The sequence below is a fragment of the Ceratotherium simum genome, chromosome 5, assembly GCF_057802395.1.
Source record: "Ceratotherium simum simum isolate JZ-2026a chromosome 5, ASM5780239v1, whole genome shotgun sequence".
Classification (NCBI taxonomy): domain Eukaryota; kingdom Metazoa; phylum Chordata; class Mammalia; order Perissodactyla; family Rhinocerotidae; genus Ceratotherium; species Ceratotherium simum.
Window position 1 is genome coordinate 2,727,929 of NC_141904.1, and position 24,989 is coordinate 2,752,917.

Here is a 24,989-nt window from a genome sequence, read left to right on the forward strand (position 1 = left end):
CTCCCCCAGGCTCCCTGTCCACTGCCCTCTCTGGCCTAGCCCTGTCCTTTCCATGGTTGGGGGTGGGGCAAGGCTTGGGGTGGCGTGGGCCACCAGCAGGAGGGACTAAGGCCCTATAGGAGGAAAGTCCAGTCCAGAGGTAGGAGACCCTCATTCCTCCAGACCCAGTCCTTCCACTGCCCCACTTAGGTCTCAACAGGAACTGGCCTCAGTTTCCCTTTCCCAGCAGGCCTGAGGGCAGCCCTTCCGGCTCCCCTGTGAAGCTCCAGCCCCTCTTGCCCTGCCTGCTACCCTCTGTCCAGGCTCCCCGCTCCCCACTCATAGAGAAATAAAGCCTCCCATCCAGCAAAAAAAATTGCAGACCCGTTACAGCAAGATGCAGGACTTCTTTTATAGGCCACTTGGGCTTGTAGTCTCCCTGTGGGCCTGGCTGAAACTTTCCCGGAGCTGTGCTGCCGTCTGAACCTCTTCCCACCCTGCCCTCTTTCCTTCCCCCTTTCTTTCACAGCTGTCAGAGTGCAGGACAGCCAGTAGCTCTTCCCGATTTCTCTGGCTCCCTCTCCAATAAATGTCTGGCATGTTTAATCTATCTTGGCATCTGCTTACCAGAAGGCCCTAAGTACTCACCCTAATTTTGACCATCATGATGTCTCATAGCCAATAGCTGGTTTTCCTGTTCCTAGTTTTGCCTTCACAAATCCTCTGCAGGTGGCAACCAGAATGTTCCATCCATCCATAGTTGCACTCTTTAAGTGTAAACACTTTCCTCACGTCTCTGCGTGTTCCTGTGATCCCATTCCAGCCTCGATCTCCAGCTTTCCCATTTAGCTCTCTCTGTCTCACGTTTTGTGTGATGATGACATCCAGTTGGCTGAAGCCTTCCACTCACGTCTTGTGTCATTTCCCCTGTGCCTTATAAGGTTGTCTTTTCTGCCTGAGATGCTCTCCCTTCCTCTTTGCTTAGACGCAAATACTCATCTGGCTGGCACCTCCTCCGGAGAACATCCCAGATCACCCAAAGCTAGATTTAGTGCCTGACCCCACAATCACCCTACCCCCTAATTCGGCCTTTGTACCCTTCTCCCACCCGAACACTGCCCTCCGTCAGGCAGGGGCAGGGCCTCGTGCATTGCCTGTCCTTATGCTCAGTGGTAGCACGTGCTTACCCGGAGGAGCCAATAAGTAAAGATTTCTTGTTAAATGGAAAGCAATAGAATCTCGTAATTCATTAATTTACTATCTTTAGAAACTCTTAAAATACAAAATAATTGATTAGTTTGCAAGTGTTTTTCGATATTAGAGGACATGGCATTCGTCCTTCGGGGGTGACGCTGGAAAGCAGTGGCTGCCCAGGGTTTTCATCGTTTCTCGGTTGTGGGAACCTCCACCAGAGGATGAAAAAGAGAAGCAAGCAAGATCAAGTCAGAATCAATCCATTTTTTCTTGACAACAATGCAGGAGGAAATTAAAGAAAATGTTAATACTAATGACTAAATTGTGGTTTGCATTTTGTGGGGATCTAGTTTGTTGGTTCACCCTTATCTATTCATATTTGAAATAAGACTAATAACTTTTGGAATTTTGGAAAAATGCAATGAGGTAAGCATTTCAATAATCTCTCAAATCTATTTGAAAATATTGTAACCATTCACCCATGCACTAGTGGCTATGCACTTGATATTAGCAAATCAGAGAATTTTAAAAAATATCTAATTATACCAACACATCAATCAAGTTAAAGAAAGAGTATCATCAGGTTTTGTGGGACCAAAACACAGGTGATTATCACATTTTTTACTTAACAAACTTAAAGTTTGGGTATGGTGCAATTATAGAAGGCAAATAGTAATATTCTCCTTTATCCCTATGAGTATGATGGAGCTTTTAGAAAGCTGCATGACACTGAAAACCAGCTGGAAGGCTGTAGAGTCAGGGGAGTTTGTGTCTGGTAGTCTCATCTTCTGGGCTCCTTCTCCATTTCTGCTTAGGGATCAGCCACCTTTCTCTCCTTCCTCAGAACAGTCTGTGTCTTCCTTTAGCACATCACTTATCGGCTTGCGTTGCATCAGTTGACACGTATATCTTGCCAAGTCTTCTTTAGGTTCTTTGAGCATGGAGACTGATCGGATTCATCGCGTTGTCCTCAGTATCTACCGCACTGCGTAGCACAGATCAGCATTCTCTAATTCTTACAGAAGAAAGAACAGGAGAAAAAGATGAAGAAAGGGTGGGAGAGAGGGATGGAGAAAGAGAGGAAAGAAATAAGGTAAAGCAATATGAATTTAAGTCGTTTTTCCACAAAGTCTCTTAAAGGATTTAAATCTCCATAACTATAGAATGAAAAATTTTCTCTTATTCAGAGGATGTTAATTAGCAGTGAACAGATGGGAAGATTGTTTGTAGGGGAATGGAGTGGCTTCCCAGACCCTTTTAAGTCACATCAGATGAAATAATTGTTCAATACACCTTTTCATAAGGAGGGTTCTACTGGGAGCCGAGAGAGCCGAAAATAGTGATTGGAGTTCAGAGCCTTATGAAATAGTATAAAGGGAACAGGGGAGAAGAAAAAGAAACCAACTCATTAAAACAAGATGAATATAGTAAAAAGCGTTCAGGTTGTAGGTACATATTCTGTACAAATTAATTTCCACTGCAATTCTTCTATTTGTTCACAAGTAAATGGCTTATGTTCCTCCTGTGCTCCACTGTTGATGCTAATTAACACAGGCTTGAGGTGCCTGGGAAAGGAAACAAATACAGTTCATAAATAAAAACAGTTCACAGATGATAGGGAAAGGCATTTGCATTGCAAGGCAGCAGACTCTCAGTTTCAGAAGTAGAAATATTGTAAAGGATGCGGAAAGATTGTGGAGGTATGTTGTCTCTTTCACTGTAGACTCTTTAATAAGAACGTGTTCATAAGGTATACCACCCATACCAGAAGATTCCTTCCTACATTCTCCTCTCTGTAGATAATGAGTTAGGTAATCATGTTTTTGTATTCAAGAAAGGAGGGAAGTTTTAATTAAACACATTCTAAATTACTCTATTTAGTGGTATAGTAAGGGATTCAGAGTGGGTTGTGGGCTGGCAAATACCAGTTCATTTCTCCAGACTATTTTTCAAAAAATGGAAGACATTGAGATTCTATCAATCTTTCTAGATATTCAGTGGTTGCACTGTTTTCATGGTCTGAAAAGCTGAGTTCCATAGAATGTTCCTGATCTGCATTTTTAGTAGAGGCTAAGAGATTAATTAAAGTTCAGGTAAACCAACATTCAATCAGTGCCTACCAAATACAAAAATACAAAACTTGGTGCTAGGTACTGAGTGCCACACAGAGATGAGCAAGACTGGGTCTTCCTGGTAAGAAATACGTTTCTTTGGGGAAATGCGGATCTGTAAGCAACAAACATATAACACCAGGGAGAATAAAGTACTGGGATAGAAGTAAAGCAATAAACCTTGAGAAAACAGAGCAAGAGATAATTACTGTCACCGTCACCATGTCGGGAGGGAGGAGAATGATTCTGGATGCAGGGGCACTTCATTTAGCTGACAGGATGAGTCAACATTCCACAGGAAGGATGGCTGGAGAGTCTGTGCCCCCAGGTGAGGTCATGTGCCGTTACACAGTCAGGTCTCCGCTCCAGCATCTCCCCCTTGGAGAGCACCCAGCCCTCGCCTCCCTGGGGAACATAGTTACGCTGCTAGCACAGCTTCCTAAGCTTTGTTGCACACATTTTGTTGTCTTTTTCAAAAAAATTATAATAAATACATACGAACCAATTTTGATGACTTAGGGTATCTTTTGGAGGGAAGGGAGAACGAGGAGATAACCACCTAAATAAATAAATTGATTGATTGATTGATTTAAAATAGAAATCTGTGCTGTAAATAAAATGCAAATAGGGGATGATATCATCACACAGAAACTGGTTACACTTTTAGAGAATTAAGACCAAAGATTATACTAACAGGGGTTTTATTAACATCCTTTTACTATTCTTCCCTAAAAAAAATACATATTTCACTGACTTGGCAAGATATTTTATATAATTTTCAACCAACAGTGATAGGTAAAGTACACCTTTTATAACACATTTGAATATTCCAAATTTGGCAAACCAACTCAAATAGATGAATGGTCTGAGAAACAATGTAGATGAATTCAAAGTAAAAAATAAAGGAAAAAGATATGAAGTATTTTAAATAAAAAGCAATAAATGTTTGCTAAAACAATTACAAATTTTGAAAACCTAGAAAATTTTAAAAATCTCCTATAATCCTACTACTAAAATTACTTTCCCAAGTAATTAAATCATTTTTGAAAAAATGCTTTTTAACTGCATAACACTCTATAATACTTAGTCATTTCTAAATATTAAAACAAGGACTGTTCTTGGTTTTTATTATAAAAAAATGCTATGAACATTATTCATAAATACTTTTCACTATTCAGATTACTTTTTAAGGATAAAATGAGTCAGATGAGTAGGGTAGTCTCATGATTGTATTCAAAAAGAGAAGGTAGTTTTCATTTAATCTTACTCTAAATTATTTTGTTGTACAGTTAAAGGGCCTGGGACAGGTGAGGGAGGGGGGGAACAGCAGATCAGTGTATTCGGTATTCTGTATATCTCGTTTCATTACACTGTGAAGTTCTTGCCATTCAACCTTCTATCTCAGCCTCGAGGGGTGCCTGGCACATAGCTAGATTCTTCATGTGTGTTTATGGAACTGAGTCTGTGCTCATTTAAGCTTCTAAAGTAAACCTATGATAAAATATGATACGGAAATATGTTAGTGCTGCTCTAATATAATTAGAAATATTATTTTGATAAATAAAATATTTAAAATACCTTGTTTAATGGAACAATTTTTATGATGATTAATGCATCCATTCTATTCTTTGATCTTGAGCACAATTTAAATAAAGGGGGAATTCAAATAGTTAAACTTAGATATGTCTAAACAGTCACTTTCAAGTTGACATGGGTTAGGTGTGGTCTGCGATCATATCACGCCAGGACATGAAAGAACCATTTTCAGAGTGAGTCAAAAAGTACTTGATTCTACGTTTGAAATGTTCACGATCTATGCAGCAATGAGCAGGATCTGTTGTGGTGGTAAATTACAGGAAGATAAAGTTTCACTACTGAACAGGAAAGACAGAACTACAGATAACACAAGTAGACAGAGATAGCGTGTACATGGCTGCTTTGAAAGGGATGTAACCTAAGAACTAGGAGGAAAAGTTAAAGATTAAGTAATTTGCAAAATGGAAAATAATGAAGTAGCAATCAGAGTTACCATGTATCAATTGCTTGCTACATGCCGGGCACTGTTCTAAGCACTTTACATATATTAACTCAGCTGTTGCCTCCATAGCAACTAAATCAGAATGTCTGGGGGTGGGGACCAAGCATCAGTACTTTTTAAAGATTCTCCAGGTAATTCCAATCTGCAGCAAAGTCTGGCAACCACTCAACGACCCTGCAAGGTAAATATTCTTGTTACTATTTCTATCTTATTAATGTGGAAACTGAGTCACAAAGAGGTGGAGTAACTTGCCAAGTTCAAAGAGCTGAAAAGTCGAGACATGAATCCAGGTGGTCTGACTCCAGAGCCCCTGGTCCTCGTCACGGCAGTGCCTCCCCAGTGCTTCAGTGCCATTTCTAATGACGGCTTTGATTTTTGTGAGTTTAAGGAAATTTTCAGTGCACATCTTAAAGATAAGCATTTTAGGAGGTTATACCCTATTCTTTCTATGGTTCGTTTCCTACCAGTGTCTGACATTGGTCGCCCTGGGCAGACGTATCTTTACCATGCACAAAGTCATCAAAACCAGCCCTTCTCTCTGCCCCAATTCCTACCTCCCACCCCGATGTCACCGCCTATACTTATCTTTAGCGCCCACCCAAGGCCGCTTCTGGGAATGGTCTCACTTGTGAAGGGAAGTGGCCCAGTGGTACAGCAAAGCAGAGCGGCACTGAGTTCTTCCTGTTACTGAGGCCCCGTGGGTGTCCCGATGTCCACTGCTCATTTGTTGGATGTCAGTTACTAAGGCTTCTAGTTCCTCACGTCTTTCGCCCTAAACCTAAGTCACGTTAGCCCCTGGGATGTCAGGGTCCAGGCGTTCCGCTTAGCTTTGCGCCTCTCCCCGTGGGATGTTAGGCGAGAGGTTGTGACCTCCTGCAGGCGCCCCTCCACGGTGGACCGCCTGCCATTCTGAACGGGCTTTGGAGATCCACTTGGCTAAATGTTTGCTTCTTTGGCACGTCATTGCTCTAAGATTACGTATGTACTTCTTCTGCAGACGGTACTCTTACTCCCAGACCTTCAGCACCACCACGGCGGCTGGTCGCTAAGTCCATTATGAACTGGGTGTTCTCCTGCGAGTGGATCCTACCTACACGGGCAATCGGGGTCGGAGCTATCCCGGGCCAAGCCGTTGCCTTTCAGCCGTGACTTGTGGGGTATAACTCAAAATTTGTAACACTGTGTATCTAGTGCCAGAACAGATTTAGTAAGTGGGGCGCCTGGGCCTGCGCAGTCAGGCCGACGTGGGACCCTCCTATGGAGAACGCCTTTTATTCCGAGGCTGCTTTTTTATTTCCTAGGAGATGTGCTCATGACCGTGGCACAGGAGGTGGCTGAGACAGTTAAAATTTCCCTCCAGTGAAGCAGTGAAATTGTGCCCCTTGCAGGGGAATCACACACAAGCAGTCCCCCACCCCCACCCCAGCAAGCTTCAGTTTAACTTGGCCTCTGACCTCTTCCACGTTCACGGTCAGGGATTCCACCCCAGGCCCCACGGAGAGGCAAATGTGACTGAGAGCGAAGGTTAGAATTTACAGAACAGTGTGGTGGCCCCCGGCCACCTGAATACACCTTCAGGTGTAGTCTTTATCTGTTAAAAAAGAAAGACTATGTTTTGTCATTATGAAACCCAGTTAGGGAGAAAGAAACTGATCACTCTTGCTTCACTAAATCATTTCTGAAAGACCCAAACAGGTCGCTAATAGTAACAGATTTTATCATCTGTGTTCCAACCTGCCACTGCTCTTTTTTCCTAAAATGGTAAATTCAAGGGCAGGCTATATTTTCTTCCAGCTCCCAACATTTAATTAGCAAAAGAAAAATATTACATGAACAAAGAAAAACCTCAGGCAACTGAAGGGGAGAGAATTGAGGGTCAGATTCCCCAGGGGACAAAAAGGGGTAGGCCCTGCGCCCTTGGTGGCCGCAGTCCCTGGAGGGGCGGGTAGGACAGGGCAGCTGAGGATGGCCGAGGCTGACCCATGTCCGGGCAAGAGCAGACAACTCTGAGGAAGTCGGGCAGCGGGGCTTGAGGAAGGCGAGCCCTGAGCGCCAGGCCCAGGTCGGCCCCGGCACACATCCGGATTCTGCTGGTCTGGGGTTCAGAGCACATGGGACCCCCCAAGTCTCACAAACACACAATCCCAGGGTAGCTGCAGATTCACCACCCACCCCAAGCGCTGCTGGTGCCAAGGCCCCTCTAGGGTTGGCTGGACCAATACAGTAGGAGTGGTGTGCTGGAGGCCGGCCACTGCTGTCCCGACAGATCAAGAGAACTCACAACAAATCCCTTGACATTTAAGTCTCTAAGTTTCACATTTTTGGACCTTTTCATGATGTTAATACAGTCGACTTTGAACATTTAAAGTAGATATGTTCTAGGCTTTCAAAAGTTTCCAAATTCTTGAACAATAACATAATATTTTCTCCAGAACATAGAGTACCTCAAACGAAGTGAGAGCCTCAGCCTCATGCGAGAGTGGAGTAAAACAAGCAGAAAAATCACAAAATCTTGTTGCTGAGCGTCCCACAGGCTCACTTACATGTTAAGTGACTATTTCCCGTAGAAAAGTAGCTACTATTCTGGGACCGGCCCCGTGGCACAAGCGGTTAAGCGTGCGTGCTCTGCCGCTGGCGGCCCGGAGTTCCCGGGTTCGGATCCCCGGGATGCACCAACGCACCTCTTGGCAAGCCATGCTGTGGCAGCGTCCCATATAAAGTGGAGGAAGATGGGCACGGATGCTAGCCCAGGGCCAGTCTTCCTCGGCAAAAAAGGAGGAGGATTAGCAGATGTTAGCACAGGGCTGATCTTCCTCACAAAAAGAAAAAAGAAAGAAAAGAAGCTACTATTCAAAATTGTGCCTCAGTAAAATTATAGATCGCTCCATGTCACTGACCTTCTGGGTCATTCCAAAGTGTAAATTCCGTGAGCACCAAGGCTCTGCAATGAAATAATAGCTCTAGCAAATGATTTTATTCCCCAAATGAGACAAAAGGGAACTGACTTCTCAATGTCCCATCCTGTGAGCTGAGGACCCCTACTGGTCCCTGTGGCAACAACACCTTCTGAACAATAAGGATTGTCTGGAGAAGGATTGTTTGAGAAAAATATCTCAAACACCATTTTTCAGATGCATGGATATGCTGTTGTGACTAATAAAATACAGTTCCACTTAAAGTACTGAAAATGTTACAATGGCTTTTTGTTACTGTCATTTTTTTTCCATTAAAAGATATCCAAAATACTATCACTAATTGGAGAGAGCCAGATGTTTTGATGTTACTCAAAAGGGTTGTGAATCATCTCCATGGCAGTGACTCTCTTTTTAACAAGGAGCACGTCGAATAGTCGGCTCCACTGAGAACAACAGACATGTTCTGTAGACCTCAACCAGTAACAGAATTGTATTAATTACAAAAAATGCACTTATTTGTATTGCAATAAGGTTTAGGAAAAAAAGCATGACCTATAAAGGGGAATTTGCAGCCTTTGACCAAATACCAAGTGGCACAGTCACATAAAGTAGCACTAACTGATCAAATGAGAAAATATCTTCCTACTGGAAACTTGGGCTTTCACTGGCCATCGGTGGAAATTGCAACATGCAAGGCCACATGGGGTATGAGGCTTCACTTCAACCTAATTTTTAATTCACCGTTTAAAAAATTCACACACACACACACACATACTCAAGAGTGAGTTATGTCACGGCCTGGCTCAGCTGTGTGTGTGTGTAAACTCTGCTATTCCTCTGAATCAAGAGTTATCATTATTTCATTATTGAAATATTCTCTTGGATTGCCTGATTTCCAGTGCTAGTCTCCCAGGGCAGTCAGGCAAATAAAATTTCCATACTAGAAAGACAGGGATCTAGAATTCATAAGAGAATTTTTTTTTCTTATAGTTTTCCTGCCCTACACCTAAAATAATATCAAACAGCACTTACCATGGCAGGGGAGGGGAGGGCAAGATTTTTCAGAAAACACTGGGCATAGGATGGCAATACATCATGATTCAGATTCTTACTCTCGGTATGAAAGGATAGTTTGTGAGAAAGACAGTGAACACCTTCTTTGCAATCAGGTAAAATCGGATCGTGAATTTTCATACCAATATGTTCATAAAGACAGACATGCATGAATACTTGAAATGCGCAAAAATAATTTAGTCTTCAATCTCAGATACACAAATATACTTAAGAAAGAGAAGTTTTATTAGGGCAATTTCACTTTATTTTTCCATACAGCAAAGTCAACTACTGCAGTAATAATAAAATAAGCATAAAACAAATTGCAGCCCAAGACAAAATACATAATTTTAAGCAACTACAAGCAGAAAGTAAGTTGTGATTACATAATAGTAAAACCAAGCACATCTGTCCTTTCAGCAGATGAAAGCCGTGGGTTGCTGAGAAGTGCAATATTGTAACCAGCTGGAGCAAGGCTGGCTACACTAATTCATACCACAAGTGCCTATTATCATATTTGCTGCTTTGAGTGCTTCTGAGTTGAAAATTAAAACCGTGAAATTTGAACTGTTTCATTTTTTCACCTGCTGAAAGAACAGGATCCTACAGCAATTAAAAAACAATCACATAACAACTATAGCTACCGTGTGCTGTTTGGCTTGCCTGTTCATGGTTTAAATTTTGTGAAAGTCAATACTTGTTTTGAAGATTTGTGTGTGTGTGTGAACAACAGACCACTGAAATTGGCAGAAACTGATTTGAATAGTATATGTCCTTAGTATAGTTCTTTCTCTCTTTTTTTTTCTTTGTTGAAGTTTTAAACATGCAGTAGTTTTGAAAAATGTAAGGAATATTTAATCCATGATTTCACCTTAATGGTTGAAGTACCTGCTATTTTTGGTAATGATCTTCAGGCAGAGTTGGCCCAATGGGGTTTTTGTCAGTCATGAGATCTTGGAAGGATGGCATATCTTTCCAGCTGAAAAAATCCTGGCAAACTACAAGCTGTCCACAAAAAGCAAAGCGACATGTTTGAAGGGGTTTGGAGTGCTAACTCTGTGCCACTTTTGTAAGCAATTTTGCTCAGTCTGTCATTTTATTAGCCTTAACAAAACTCCTTGTAATTATAGACGTTTTTATTCAAAATAAGATCTTACTATTATACAGGTTTCTCTCTTTTGACTATATACAGAAGTGCAAAAAGTCAACCTTCTCTCTAGACGTTCCACATGCTAAATTGCAGCATAATCAACCCTCAAGAGTTTGCACACACGCTAGAATTCTCATTACGTAAACCTTGAGTATTTGGATTATCAACAAAAAGTCCCTTGTTCTATTTATTGATTATGCAGCTTATTTATAACAAGGCCTGATATTCAGGGATTTCAAAAATATTAAACAATACTTTAACATTTGAAATGGATACAGTAGAAAATAAATTTTATTCTAATATCTAGGATCTAGATCTTCTTATAATAACTAATTACAAACAAAATAAATCATCAAAATATTACTCAATTGTCTGCCAGGATTGTTGCCATAGCAACAACTTAACTTCTTACTTAGCAATGATTATATATTTATAAGATATCCATAGAAAAGATCTTTGTTCTTTTAATGAAAACTAGACAAGAACTAACAATGACTGACATTCTTACACTTTAATATTAAATCAGTAAAATATAAATCATTTAGTTAACAATAATACGAATATTCATATGACACTACATGTAATCAAAACTGAGTATGTTATGAAGGAAAAACTACTTTAATTTTTTTGTGTGTTTTGAAAAATTCATCGGTAAAATCTAATAAAACAAGAGTCTATAAACTGAAATGGTATTCAATTGTTAATAGAAAATGAAATCTAATAAATGTAGGAAATGAAAAACTACATTTTAACAAGAAAAATAAGTAATATTCTATAATGTAACTAACTACAATAACATGTGAAGTCACCATTACTCTCTTAAACACGATTGAAATTACATTGGTATGGGTTCCAACCCGTAATGTAATAATCTAAGGCTTTAATAGATGTACAGTACAATCGGTGAGATCAACACATCAGTCTTATATTAGAAAGCATCTCTCTCAAGCATAAAAACTTGCGGTAAACTTGGGAGTATGGACGGTTCTATAACTGAACCTTCGCTTCTCCCATTCCACACTGTGACTACCAGTGACCTGGCCCCGACTTCAGCAATTTTTAGAACCGCTGAACAGAGCAAAAATACCCTTTACTAGCTGCGACATCCAAACCACAGAAAAGGAATTCCTTTGGATGAATCCATTCTTAAAAACTGAATGCACATCTATTTTTTTTTTAATTTTGTAAAAGGCTTTCTAAGGCTATAAGCAGTTAATCTGAACAAAACAAAACAAAACAAATCACATATAAAATTCACCCATGTACTTAACCCACCCGATCACTAGGTTAATTAAACATTTCCCATTTTCATGTTTTGGTTTATCATGCATCTGATGACAGTGCTGCTTTCTTCTTTGTTTAGAGTCACTATTTTAAATGTGACTGTGATGAAGCATTTAAGCAAATGTGAAACCATTTTTGCAAAGCATTTATAGTCTTTTGACTTTTGACAGAGCTATAAATAGAAGCAAAATAATTTCCTCATTTTTTTTGTTATCGTGTCTCAGAAATGGCATATCCCTTTTGAATAACATGTTATACAGTATAGTATGCATAAATATTACACTACAATGCATTAAAATAATTTTATATATATATCTATTATATATATCTCCAGTATGTGTGAGTTTATCTGTCTCGAGAGAGTCGGTGTTGTGCTGTCTATTGTTACTGTAAAGTTAAATTGGCCATTTCTGAGACAGCTTTGGTTTCAAAAAAAAAAAAAAAAAGAATGGTGCCCTTTGACTGATTAGTACTAGCGAATAAGCAACAAAATGTGGCTCTGAAAACAATAACACTGAAGAAATAATACTCTAATTTGATGTACAGTCTATGGCACTTCATGAGAATCCTTAACAACATGGTACTTAAAGCCATGATGTGCTTTAAAAGATACACAGTTGTGGTTTTGCTTGGCACATTCATCTCTGTCAGATCCCTCCCTCACCACATCTTAAAATCTATTACATTAAAAATATTACTCTTAAACAAAAATGACTGTGCATGCACGCTCTCATCTATAATGGCAATTTTAAATACAAGGTGCACCTTTGTTATTTGTAAACCTTGAAAGAAATAAACTTATTTTTAAAAAATTATATCTTGGTCTACAGACGTACCAATACATAATAGAGTCATGGTTACACCATAGTCTGTCTTTTCAAGATGGCATGAATATATAGGAAACTAATTAGGTATGCATATCTTAATGCATAACTCTGTGCTAGAAAAGAAAGACAATGCTGTTCTTGTAGACAGGAATATCACCTCAGCACAAATATCAATTAAATGTACAAAGTGTATAGGCAACAGTGTGCAGTGGGCTCCGTGTTGTCTTGTCTTCTGGTTAACATGCAATATGGGGATGTCTCGTGGCTGAGGGGCTTGTATGTGTGTTGCTTGACGGTATATACAATATGGCTAATGACCTCGTCCTTTACTCTAACCAAGCACACTGTCTTTTCCTCTTTAGTATGATCTACAAAGGAAAAAGAGATAATCCTTGTTAAAACAGACAATATCTAAAAAGAGTTTCCAATACACATTCAATACGAAAATTGTATTTCTTGATTTAAAGTGTAAGCACACGTATGTTACCATATCTTCCTACAAAACCAAAAACCCTTCACAAGTACCAATGGATCCAAATTAGTTATTATCTCTATGAGAACGAAATCACATGCACAGCTTAATAAAATTGTAGACTCTGCTCAAATATCATCCAATACTAAGCGAACAGCACAGAACCCACGTGCAGATCCTAGGGTCACAATATAGCACGGCCTTCTTCGGCACCATCGTCGTGGGGCAGAATTTAAACTCACTTTCTTCTCTTCTAAAGTTTAGCGGCTTTCCAGAGTAATGATCTGGCCTATAAAACTAAAATCCATGCAACAATAAGTCCTTTTAAACATGATTCACTATATTTGGCTGCTTGATTAGGATAGTATGCCTTTGGGGAAAAAAAAGAATGACACTTTAAGTGATTGTTTTGGATAATTTAAGTTAGGGTTTTTTTTTTTCCCTAAAGCCAAGAAAAATAAAAATGGTTCCTTATGCTCCTGAGGAATTAAGGTTGAATGGATACTACAATGTGCTTGTGAATTAATAGTTCTAGTTTTTACAGGAAATTTGTTCTCATCAGAGGATCTTTACATATTAAAAGAATGCTTTAGAATAAATACAATCTTGAGATGGAAAGAAATCACCATTTTGCTGCATCAAAAATCTGTTTAAATATTGCAACTCCTCACGAAAATGAGCAAGCATTTGTTAAACAGAACATGAAGAGCCTAAGCTTCAATACAGACAAACTCGCTGGTTTGCTATTGATGGGCTTATGGCCATTTGGTCTTTTTTTCAACCTGGATTGCTGCTAGGAAACAGAACATAGTTACTTGTATACATACCAAATATACCCAATTGATCATCAAAGCTTGAAACAGATTTTTTTTAAACACGTCAAAAGGGATACTCTTCTTCCAAACCTACATGCTATGAAGCAATGTGCTTATTCAAAAATGTGGAGATTTTTCAGATAATGAACCTCACTATCAGAACTGCATTGAGAGAGCTTACAAAATAGACAAAAATCAGTGTCACTGATTTAACTCATGATTGCAGTGTGTCTTTGACAGCACTTCGCAGATCGAGTCTATCGTTTCTTTCTTACATGGCTCTCAAATTCCAGCTGTCCTCTCCTCCTGCAGCGCTCCACTCTGTCCAGCTCCTGCTGTGGATGCATCACAAGGCCTCTGGCAGGTGCTCTGCCACCACCTCCTGACTCGACATACTGTCCCTTCTTCTATGAGGCCCTCACTCCTCCCTCCTCTCTAGAACAACCCCCCTTGTCCAAACTCACTAATTCTCTGATTCTGTTGGGAAAAGTTTGTCCTTCATCTTTGCTCCAAAAGAAATTTGTTCAAACTTCTCTAATTTTAATATAGTGTGCTGAAATTTACATCTTCATCTCATTGTCTATTCATCTTTATCTCATTGACATGGTAACTAACACACACAGTAGCACTAAAAAATCATTTTTAACTGTCTTCATGAAGAAATAAATGAATGCAGGGAAGCAACAAAGAATGATCGCCCTCCTTATTTGCCAGGTTCAGTTTTAAATGTTATTTTAAACATATTAAATTATATATATTATATATATAAAGTATAAAAATAAGTACCTAATATACTTCTGAGCACATATGTTAACCCGAATGCATGCATATTGAATAAAACATATCCTCTAAGGATGAAAAATGGCCACCTTTGCAAATACCTAAGTCAATGTGTCTGAAGGCAAACCACAAGACTTTCAAACCATTTTTGAGCAATGGCAACATTTTCAGAATTATGTGATCCTCCACGGTGACCATCATGAAGTACCTAAAGCTCATCTGGAGACATAGATGTGTGTGTGTGCATAGACATGAGGGTGTGTATATATTTATTTAAAGTCAGACTCTTTACATTCTAATGATGCTGTGTGTGGTAAAGCATGGGGTAAGGTGGGGACATATTCTCATTCGCGATTTAGCAAAAAAATTAAAAAATAAAATAAATGATGATCTTCACCAGGGATCAGCAAACTACTGCCTGTGAGCCAAATTTGGCCTGCTGCCTATTTTTGTAAATAAAGTTTTATTGGCACACAGCCACACCCCTTCATTTACATATTGTCTCCAATGCTTTCATGCTATAAGGGCAGAGTTGAGTAGCTACAATCATGTGGCCCACACAGCCAAAAATATTTGCTATCTGGTCTGTTAAGAAAAAGTTTGCCAATCCCTGATCAACACCTTCTAGGTAGTTTTCAGTCATATTTTTTCTTCATGCTTGTGTTTATTTCTAATATGAAGAGAAAACAAAATTTCTTTTTCCCTAAGTACTATGTAAATTTAAGTGATATTAACATATTTATCATAAATTTATATAAAATTCCTCATAACCCATCTAAGATAAAAATGTGAACTCTATACAAATATTTTTGCCAAAATTTTGCAAAATTTTCTTAAGTGCATTACAAAATTATTATTTAAAAAAAACACCACGAATAGACACTATATATTACATAACAAACTTACTGTTTAGTGATGAAAATTCTACATCTGGGTAACATACTTGTGGCTAGTCAGATGTTCGGCAGATATTATGGGTATCTAGCAAATAAAAAATTATTTAATGAATGATCCATGCAAGCAAGCCAACAACCAAGAGATGAAAACACTTTAATATTAAAATTTTTAAGAAAAGTGAAATTCAGCTGTGAGGTGATAGTCCTTATCTGGTCAACACAACAGTAAGTTAATGTAAACTTAAGGCCAAAGTAGCAACTCATTTTTTAAAATCTTTGTGTTAAATACTATTCTATAAATGTTATCAGTTTTTAGGAAGTAAGAGAAGTAAAACTATCAAAAATTCATGCAGAGCAGTAATTGAAAGAAGCCCTTTTTGTTGGCCTACACACACACACACACCCCTATGGTTTCAGTTATTCAGCAATTCAGAATCAAAGTAGCAAAGGTCTTGCCTATTTTTGTGCAACCAATTTCTAACATTTTCCTTCAACTTATGATGGTGTCTAACTTGTTTTCCAAATTAAAAATAGCAGGTAAGAATTACAAAGGAGTATTTCAAAAGAACCAGATAAGAGCATAAGTTTACTTCAGAACATATTTCTGAATCCTGATTGCACATTTTATTGTCTTTTAAATGGGCAAGAGAATTTAAAAACGTGAGAGAAAATACAATAAGAAACCCATAGAGAGGTGACTTATTTCAATAGTCCCCAAAGCCAAGAACTTCCGACTTGTAGCCTGATTCTCCTCCCACCCGGAATGACGGCTGCTACCCTGGGAGAGGCAGCACAACGGAGGAAGCCCATAGGAGGACTGAAAGCATGGTTTTCGAACTAGTGATCCTCTCCCTCGCTGTGTAACCTCGAGCAAAGCGCTTAATTACTCTTAAGTTTCTTCATCTACAAAATGCGCTAATCCCATTTCAGCAAGGTTGATGGGAGAATAGTGAAATCACAACCATGAAGGCATTGTGTCGTCGTCGTTTCAATTTAGGTGTCCTAGACTAATTCAGCGTATCACAATCCTCGGTCTGGAGTGTAAATTAATATGTCTCTATTTTATTTCCATTTCTCAGCTGACATCTTTACACAATTTTACAGCATTGGCAAATGGCACGAAAACGTGCTCCAAGCATAATGAAGCTTCTCATACCATTTTTCCTGCTGCTGCAGGACAGGATGTTGCACCCAACAGTGTAGAAGCATCAAGGATGGGGCTGTCGAAACATACCAAGGACCTTCAACACCACTCGATGCAGATGAAGGGCCAGCTATAAACTTCTGCATGCATGCAGGCTGCATTTTGTGGCATCAGCTAGTTCCAGCATTGCTAATGTACTGTAGGCATATACATATGCATGTATATGCAGATATAATATATGTGTGTATATATATATCCATTCCGTTTTCTTTCTTTTGGTTGTAAAACAGTATGAAGACCCAAGATTATGCATGAAATGGTCACAGCACAATGCAAAAAGTAAAGTGTCCCCTACAACCCAAGTGGCCAAGGGCACGTTGAAATTTGCTTTGCTATAGTTCTGCTTACACCAGCAATTCTACAGTCATACGTGGTACACACAAGAGAGTTCAGCATCATTGATCTGCACCATAAATGGGCTGCATTGAATCCATTAAGAAATTTCTGCCATAGATTACTTACTATCATGCCACATATGCACAAGCTAGCATTCTTGTAAATGAGTCTGATGTGTTAGCATAAATCGAGGGCTATTTTGACAAGCTTTGGAAAAACTACTGATTCTTTGCCAAGAAATGTTTAAAGCCTGTCTGAAACTTTAAAACGCATCCATTTGGCATGCTGCTTTTGAAAGTTTTTAATGGCTACACTAATAGCTTACAATTCTTCTTCAACAGTACATGGTGTATTGTAGAAACAAGGGTGGCTACTTCTCGTAGCCATAACTACAAATTCAGACGACGCTTAATTGGTCTTCTCTTCCCAAGGGGTGACATGTTGATACTGGCTCTTTGAGATTCATTTGGCTACTTTTAACCTTAGCCTGTGGGTTATTTGAAATTTGATTTGGTTCTAAATTTTTTTATATGCTATTAACCCTATTGAAATTTGCTTTCATAAAAAACATATCTATATATTCAAGCTGAAACCTACTTTACATAAGTTTGACTTTGAGGCAACCAGTATTTTCTAGAACACAATTTTAAATAGAATCAGAAAATGCTGGTTGAGGGCCAGCCCCGTGGCTTAGCGGTTAAGTGCATGTGCTCCACTACTGGCGGCCCGGGTTTGGATCCCGGGCACGCACCGCCGCACCGCTTCTCCGGCCATGCGGAGGCCGCGTCCCACATACAGCAACTAGCAAGATGTGCAACTATGACATACAACTATCTACCGGGGCTTTGGGGGAAAAAAAAGGAGGAGGATTGGCAATAGATGTTAGCTCAGAGCCGGTCTTCCTCAGCAAAAAGAGGAGGATTAGCATGGATGTTAGCTCAGGGCTGATCTTCCTCACAAAAAAAAAAAAGGAAAGAAAAGAAAATGCTGGTTGAATCAACGTCAATTTTTAAATATTAAATATTTTAATATTCATTTTATTTTAGATAGTCCCTCTTGTACATCATAAAATTTAAATTTCTGAAACAGATTCCTTTTACTTAAAAGTATCCTGTGTAATTGTTACTCCATAAAGTTGCATGGAACACAGAATGGCTCAATTTTCCATATTTGATGTCTTTTTTTTTTTTTCTTTATAACTCTCCCACATATATGCTGGATAATTTTAGAAACAAGAACACAGGATTTTTTTTTTCCACTTAAAGCATTGAGAATCAAAACTTTGACACAAATTTAACTTATTTTGAATATGCAATCTGCTTATCAAAGAAGCAAAACTAGAATGAATTTATAACAAACTCTATTTACAAGAGTGGTCATTTGTGGCATATTTAACACATTTAAATACTTTGCTTTTAATTAAGAATTTAGGCAAGAACAGAGAAATTGTATATACCAAATGTTTATTATAATAAAAACCATAAAATTACCTACATTTTTGACTGGTCAAAACACCTGCAGTATTGGTTGAGACCAAATGAGAATTGCTTGTGTAAATATCATTTTAGTAGCTTCAGAAATGGAGTTGCGACAATTCTTGAGCACTGATAAATGGCATAAAAGCATTCTGCTGCTCATCATAGAGAGAATGTGTAGGCCAACAAGAGGCATCTTTGAACCCCATGCTATTAAAGCACCCTTGACAGCCCTCACGGACACGCGGTTCCCACCGACCTCGGCGGGAAATCCACGTGTGTAAGGGCTGTTGGCTTGAGCCCTATTAGAGTTGGTCTTTAAGAAACAAAGCTGTAAATTAGCAAACCTGGTTGGCTGTGGCTGTTGCAGCGAAGGGAACACTTGTGGCAGACGTTGTTGCTGCGGACACAGTGGCTGGCGTAGCACCGTGCACCATGGGAACTTTCGGAGGGAGAATCATATAAGCAAACATACAGAAGAGTGTAGCAATATGGAAACCATGGCAACATGGAGAAGATAACCGGGCATGGTATTTATCACAGCAATAAGCCAGGTGACGGGACAACATCACCAGCAAGTGACATGCAACCACAGCGCAAAGCAGGACAACATTCCAGGGAGAGAAGGGGAAGAGGGATGAAAGAGAAAAAAAAGGGGAAAAAAAGCTTGTTACCATCAAATCAAGAAAATTGACACAAACAGGCTTAATTTGCTAAGTCAAAAACAAGAATTTTATATAGTGTTCATAGTCAGACATTCAAAATCTAAGTCAAAATACAGGTATTTACTTCAAATATACAGTTATCTGTTTGAATGAAAGTATTTTTTCTTATTTACTATTATAAAAATATACAATATATTACTTTTATGAGATAGATTTTTTTTTACACACCAGAACTCATAGTCCAATCAAAATCCACCAAAGGTGACTGAAGGAAACTTGTGTGTAAAGAAAACGTTTATGTGAGTCCATGTCAATTAAACAGAAAACGGCATTTAATTGACAGGTGTTAGTAAAGGGAAATGGACTTGCCCAATAGAGATACGTTAAACTGAGCAGTGGATTTTGAGGGGCTGTGAGGAGCACCATAGGTTTAAGATAATCAAGAAACAAAGCTGGCACCTACCAACACTTGTAGCGGGTGTCATGCACAATATTGAGCCTGCCCATCATGCATTGCAACAGGAAGGTGGATTTGAAAAGGGAAAAGAATTAAAACATCCCATCACACGTGTAATTAGGAAATTCATTTGAACAAAGAAGAAAAATTGTTATTATGGGAACAGTGGCATGTAACTGTCAGCACAATCAAATCATACACTAGCACAGTGATCAATTAGAACCAGTCTCAGTGAAGAATCAAAGCCAGTTTAACTGTGTGCTGGTACATTGTCTTTCTCCTAACTGCCGCCTATAAATAAAAGTATTTTGGAGAAAATTTAAACCTGCTTATTCTTTTAAAAATAATATTGTAATTTGTTTTGTTTTAATCTGGTTACTAGCCATCTGGCAGCTTTGCTATTTCTGACTTTAACATATGAATCTATTAACATTTTCTTTATACTGAGCACATGATAAATAATTTGACAATTTTTTTATTATTAAAATGCTAAATAATTCAAAGCACAAAACTGACTTAACAATGTAATGAAACCAATACATTCATTTTCATTCCCTTGGTTTTATTTCCCTGTTCTCTGTGGCAGCAACCACACATACATGAAGGGGTTGTGATCATCCATACAGGAACGTTATTTGGGCGGATACCAAGCAATAAATGATGCTTAAAGAGAAAGTGAAACTTCTGTATTGCCCTAGTTTGGAATTTAAATGTAGGGAAATATTTAGAGGGGATATACTTTCTTATAAGTCTCGAGTTGTTTTACTTAGTAGGTATCTTGGAAAACAGACTGGCTTTCATTGCTGGTTTAGACCCTCAGGACTTCTCGGAATAGCAAACATTCTACAAAATTTCACATACAAAAAAACTGTTAATTAGACTTCAATAAAAAACCTGCATGGGAGATAATGAAGACACACACATCGCATATGGGGTGTTAGCACTGACGTTCACAATTGTTCGACCACGATGTTAAAATAAATGTCACATATGTAGTCCCTGTTCTCTTTGACATATAAACATTGAAAAATCTAGTTTATTTTACCAAGTACAGGGCACTTTCCCACATACAGAACTACTTTTCTTTCTATGAGATTATTTTAGACTTCTAGGTTTTAAAATATCAAATGATTTTATATTTCTATCTAAATCTTGGCACATCCTATTTAACTACTAGCAGCATCTGGGATGAACATTTGTTAGAAAAATATCTGCCAATTGAGTCTTGTGAGAGATGGCCCTACAAACAAAGCTGCTGTTGAGAAACACGGGATACTTAACTGGCATCCCTGTAGGAGCTGCAATTAGACGTTGGGCACGAGATCAGTGATTAAACTCGGTGATGGAGCCAGGGAAGCATCCTCCCAGGTGGAGTGGTACTACACTGACAGGCATTATCTAAGACACTTGAAGACCTCTGTCATTTGCTACGACTACTGAGTCAAAGACTTGTGAAAGACAAGCACAAAAAGAAACCAGTAATAACAAAGACATTAATTTGAGACAGTAGAGCAAGCAAAATTTAATCCTGGTCTAGATCCTGGGAAATTATTATCCTCTAATGGTAGGGCAGGAGGACTGGGAAAGAGAGGATGAAAAAATGAATGAAAAAAATAAGGTGGTATTCAAGGAATATTAAAGCCAGTTTAAATATTGTACGGATTAAATATTGTACTTTAAATTTATTATTATTATGCTGCAATTTGTCTACTATATTTCATCCCATGCATACTTAAGCCTGCACATGCTGAAAATGAGTTAACCTATTCCTACCTCTCTAAAACCCTAAAGCTCTCATGATTTGACTTTTAGTTTGAGTTATCTTCCTCATTACCATTATAACCAACGCACACAGTTTGGAAAGGGATTTGCAGCAAATAAACATAAGGCAGCAATGAAAATACTAGCCAGGGTGCAGTAACTCACAAATATGAAGACATAATGCTGTAGGACCCACTTACCAGAAAGAAAAATCACTTTTGAAATGACCATAACATCCATTTTTACATAAAATGGGTTGATTTACTAATAATGACGTGCAAAGAGCCAATTTAAAATTTTTTCCTCGATTTTCAGCACAAGGCAAAATTTGTATTTGTCAATTTGAAATTTCCCCTATGAATATATTTGCATAGCAGAATTGTGTGTTTCTGAGGGATGCATTATCTTAATTACACGACCTCTTAAATTATATTTTTAATCGATCTTTATGAAGATGCAGGAAAAGCAACTAGGAAGGTAATTTACACAGGAGATGTATGCAGAGTTAAAATTACTTCAAGGAGAATGGAAAGAAGTAGAAGAGAGAAAAGATTCTAATGGAGGTTAGTTTGGTTGGAGGTTGAATTTGGCTGTGATACTTCAAGCCTATTTAGGTATATTATGATAAGAAGTATAAAGCTGACTTAAGGTCTCCCAAAAATAATTTATATCTTTTAGGACTAAAAGTTCACAATCAATTGAATTATTCCAAAATTGATATCCAAAGAAGCAACAGCTTCCTGTAATTTATTTCTGTTTCTATTCAATCCATTGTCTACTCTATTACACTACTGAATTCAAGAAATAACAAATAAAACTCAGTGCTTACTACATTCCAGGCTTTATTCTAAACTCTGAGACTTGCCTGCCTGTTGCCCTTGAAGCCAACCTTTTGGGGTTGTTGTGAGAAAAAAATGAGACAATGTATATAGAGCACCCAGTGCAGCACTGCACAGAGGAAACACTCAATAAAAGGTAGCCCTTTGGAACAGAATGTGGGAAACAACTTGGCCTCAGGCAATAGGGAGTGTGGGGCTTGGAGTTGGAGACTAGGTACCCTTTCTAAAGGATTTACATTTTGTTTTATTTAAACATCCTTAGACAAATATTTATGGATTCTAGATTTAGCCCGTGGGTCATAAGTTTGCAATCCCTAGTGTAAATACTTGTACACCATGTGGCATACAATAAAGGTTTGTTGATTGAATGAATGGAAAGATGGAGAGAGGGATGGATGAATGGATTGGTGGATGAATGGATGGATGGATGGATGAATAGAAAACAGGGAAGGATAGAGGAAGAGAGGAAGGAAAGGAGGGAGGGAGAGAGGGAAGGATAGACAGATGGTTGGAAGGATGGATGGATAAATGGATAGATGGAAGGATGCATGCATGGATGGATGATGGATAGATGGGTGGATGACACATAAGTCCAACTTTGTTCTTAAAAGTTATGGTATATAGTAATTCTTCTTAGCTAGCTAGCTGGCTTGCCACTGAACCATGATCTTTTGCCAGCAACCTAGCCTGTATACATAGTCACCTGCTCTAGGGATGTACCCTACTATGCTTCACTGTAATTGCAAAAAAATAGATCTACATATCTCGGAAGTTATTACTGAAGTAACAGACTACAGAGCTCTAAAACTCTAAGCTACAAAAAATAAATGACTTCCATTTTCTTTTCAGTTCCAATAAAGCCTTCAGAATATACCTTCCAAATGATTATACTGTAGTCAGATCGAATGCTCTGATCATATAATTCTTCTGTATGTCCGCAGAATCACCTAGACTTTGGAAAATGAACTTCCTTTTCTCCCAGGTATTATACATGAGATTACATATGAATTTGTGGTAGGATGGATTTCCTGTAGCTCTCAAAATGTATTTTAAAAAATTGGATTAGCTGACAAAATTTAAAAATTGAGAAATTTCATGTAGAAACATCCAAATGTCCAGAACATCTGGGAAAAAATCATAAGATCTGGCACCACTGGACATCAGGGCCACTGCATTAAGTTGTGTAGGTTTGCACAGTCAACTCTGGGAGGCATAGACACAACCACCCCTCGTCACATAGACTATGATGTAAATGGAGCCACAAAGGGTGTGCAGCGCACACAGCAGGTACAACCTCCCAGGCAACAGAAGTCTAAGTCTGAACACTGACTGTCCCCTTTAGGTTGGGCCTTGCTCCCCAGGGCCTCCCCGACACCCCCAGCTCCTAATTTATTTCTTGCCTCACTTGGTGTTTTCTTCCTGGCCCCTAAGGCCTCTGAGTTTACATTCTCTGCATTAGATTTCTTCCCTCCCTGGCTGTCTGACAAAGTGGTTTGGCAGAGGTAAAGATGGGCTATTTTAACCTTTTAATGTCATAGGACCAGTTTTTGTGCACACAGGCACAGATGACAAATAATGAAAGTAGTTTTAAAGAATGATGGAGGCAGTCCCTACCTCTGATTATGTGACTAATTAACCTACAGGTTAACCTACGGCTTAGGACCTTTAAAACTGGGTTACAAATAAATGTTATTTTATATTACTATTGCAATAATTTCACATCATATCAATTACAAATATTAAGAATAGAACATCTCTGAGGCAAAATTCGTGATAAAAATGCAAATATATCTTAAATTTTCAGCATATTTGAATGTATTGTGGCACATTTTACTTAAATTATCAACGCTTAGTTTCTAAAACAGAGAGAGAGTGTGATTCTGATTTGTGAATGTGTTTATTTTTTTCCCTGACTTGATCCTTATTTAGCATCTTTTCCTCTGTCCTATCTACAGACTAAAAGCCATTCTAGGGAGAGACTATTGTCATAAATAAGGGTCACACACATCATGCAATTACTGGTTATGCTTATTTAGAAAAGTCTTTAGTTGGTTTTTGTTTTTTTTTTTAAGTCTTTAGTCATTTGAATGCTGTTGGAGAAACTAATGTCAAACCCATTTGGTAAGACAGATTATTTTAGGTTTCTTTAAGTAATATATGGAAGAAGTTAGATTTGTTTTTATTTTTAGATTTTAAATAGGAAAACTGTCATTCCTAATGGTAATGTTTTATTCAATGAAATATATTGACAAAAATAATTTTTAATTTCTTCAAAGAAATTATGGTAGTTATCTGCACTCCCTTGAAACTTTGTCTAGTGATCTGACTATAGAAAAACTGAGAGATTATTTGTTAGAGAAGATAAATCTAGGGGCATGGCAATTTATACAAAACCAAAAAGATTAATTTCTGGAAATCTCTGAAAAACTATATATGTCGAGAAGAAAGTTTTAATCTTACAAAACATAAGAGAAATGTGATTTTTCCCTCAGAATGCAACAAATACCCTACAGATCAAAATGATTCCATTTTTATTCTGAAATGTACAAACTGCAACTTGGATAGATGTTATTTCATGAGTACAAATATCATTTTATCCATGGTGCCTGGGGCATAGGCTACTTCAATTAGTGGAATATTCTAGTTCATTGACTGTTACTACATATTCTACATATCAATGGCCACTTTTCAAAGATGCACTGTATAAAAGGTTGTGCTTAGCAGTAAAAACTAAAAAC

The 24,989-nt window shown here is 38.3% G+C and overlaps 1 protein-coding gene across 13 annotated transcripts in view; it reads right to left on the minus strand.

The window, feature by feature from the left end:
• Positions 1 to 9,515: 9,515 nt before the first annotated feature.
• MBNL1 (muscleblind like splicing regulator 1) overlaps positions 9,516 to 24,989 on the minus strand; it is a 195,347-nt gene continuing 179,873 nt past the window's right edge. For 10 of the 13 annotated variants that reach the window (XM_014796608.2, XM_014796590.2, XM_087430375.1 and 7 more), the window contains 4 exons: positions 19,658 to 19,693; positions 18,877 to 18,971; positions 15,525 to 15,599; positions 9,516 to 12,919 (listed from right to left, as the gene is read on the minus strand). In XM_014796608.2, the coding sequence (XP_014652094.1) occupies positions 15,543 to 15,599; positions 18,877 to 18,971; positions 19,658 to 19,693 (188 nt within the window). In that variant the 3' untranslated portion in view covers positions 9,516 to 12,919; positions 15,525 to 15,542. Of the gene's footprint in view, positions 12,920 to 15,524; positions 15,600 to 18,867; positions 18,972 to 19,657; positions 19,694 to 24,989 lie in introns of those variants that run through there. The other 3 variants (XM_087430374.1, XM_087430371.1, XM_087430372.1) reach the window with 2 other exon arrangements.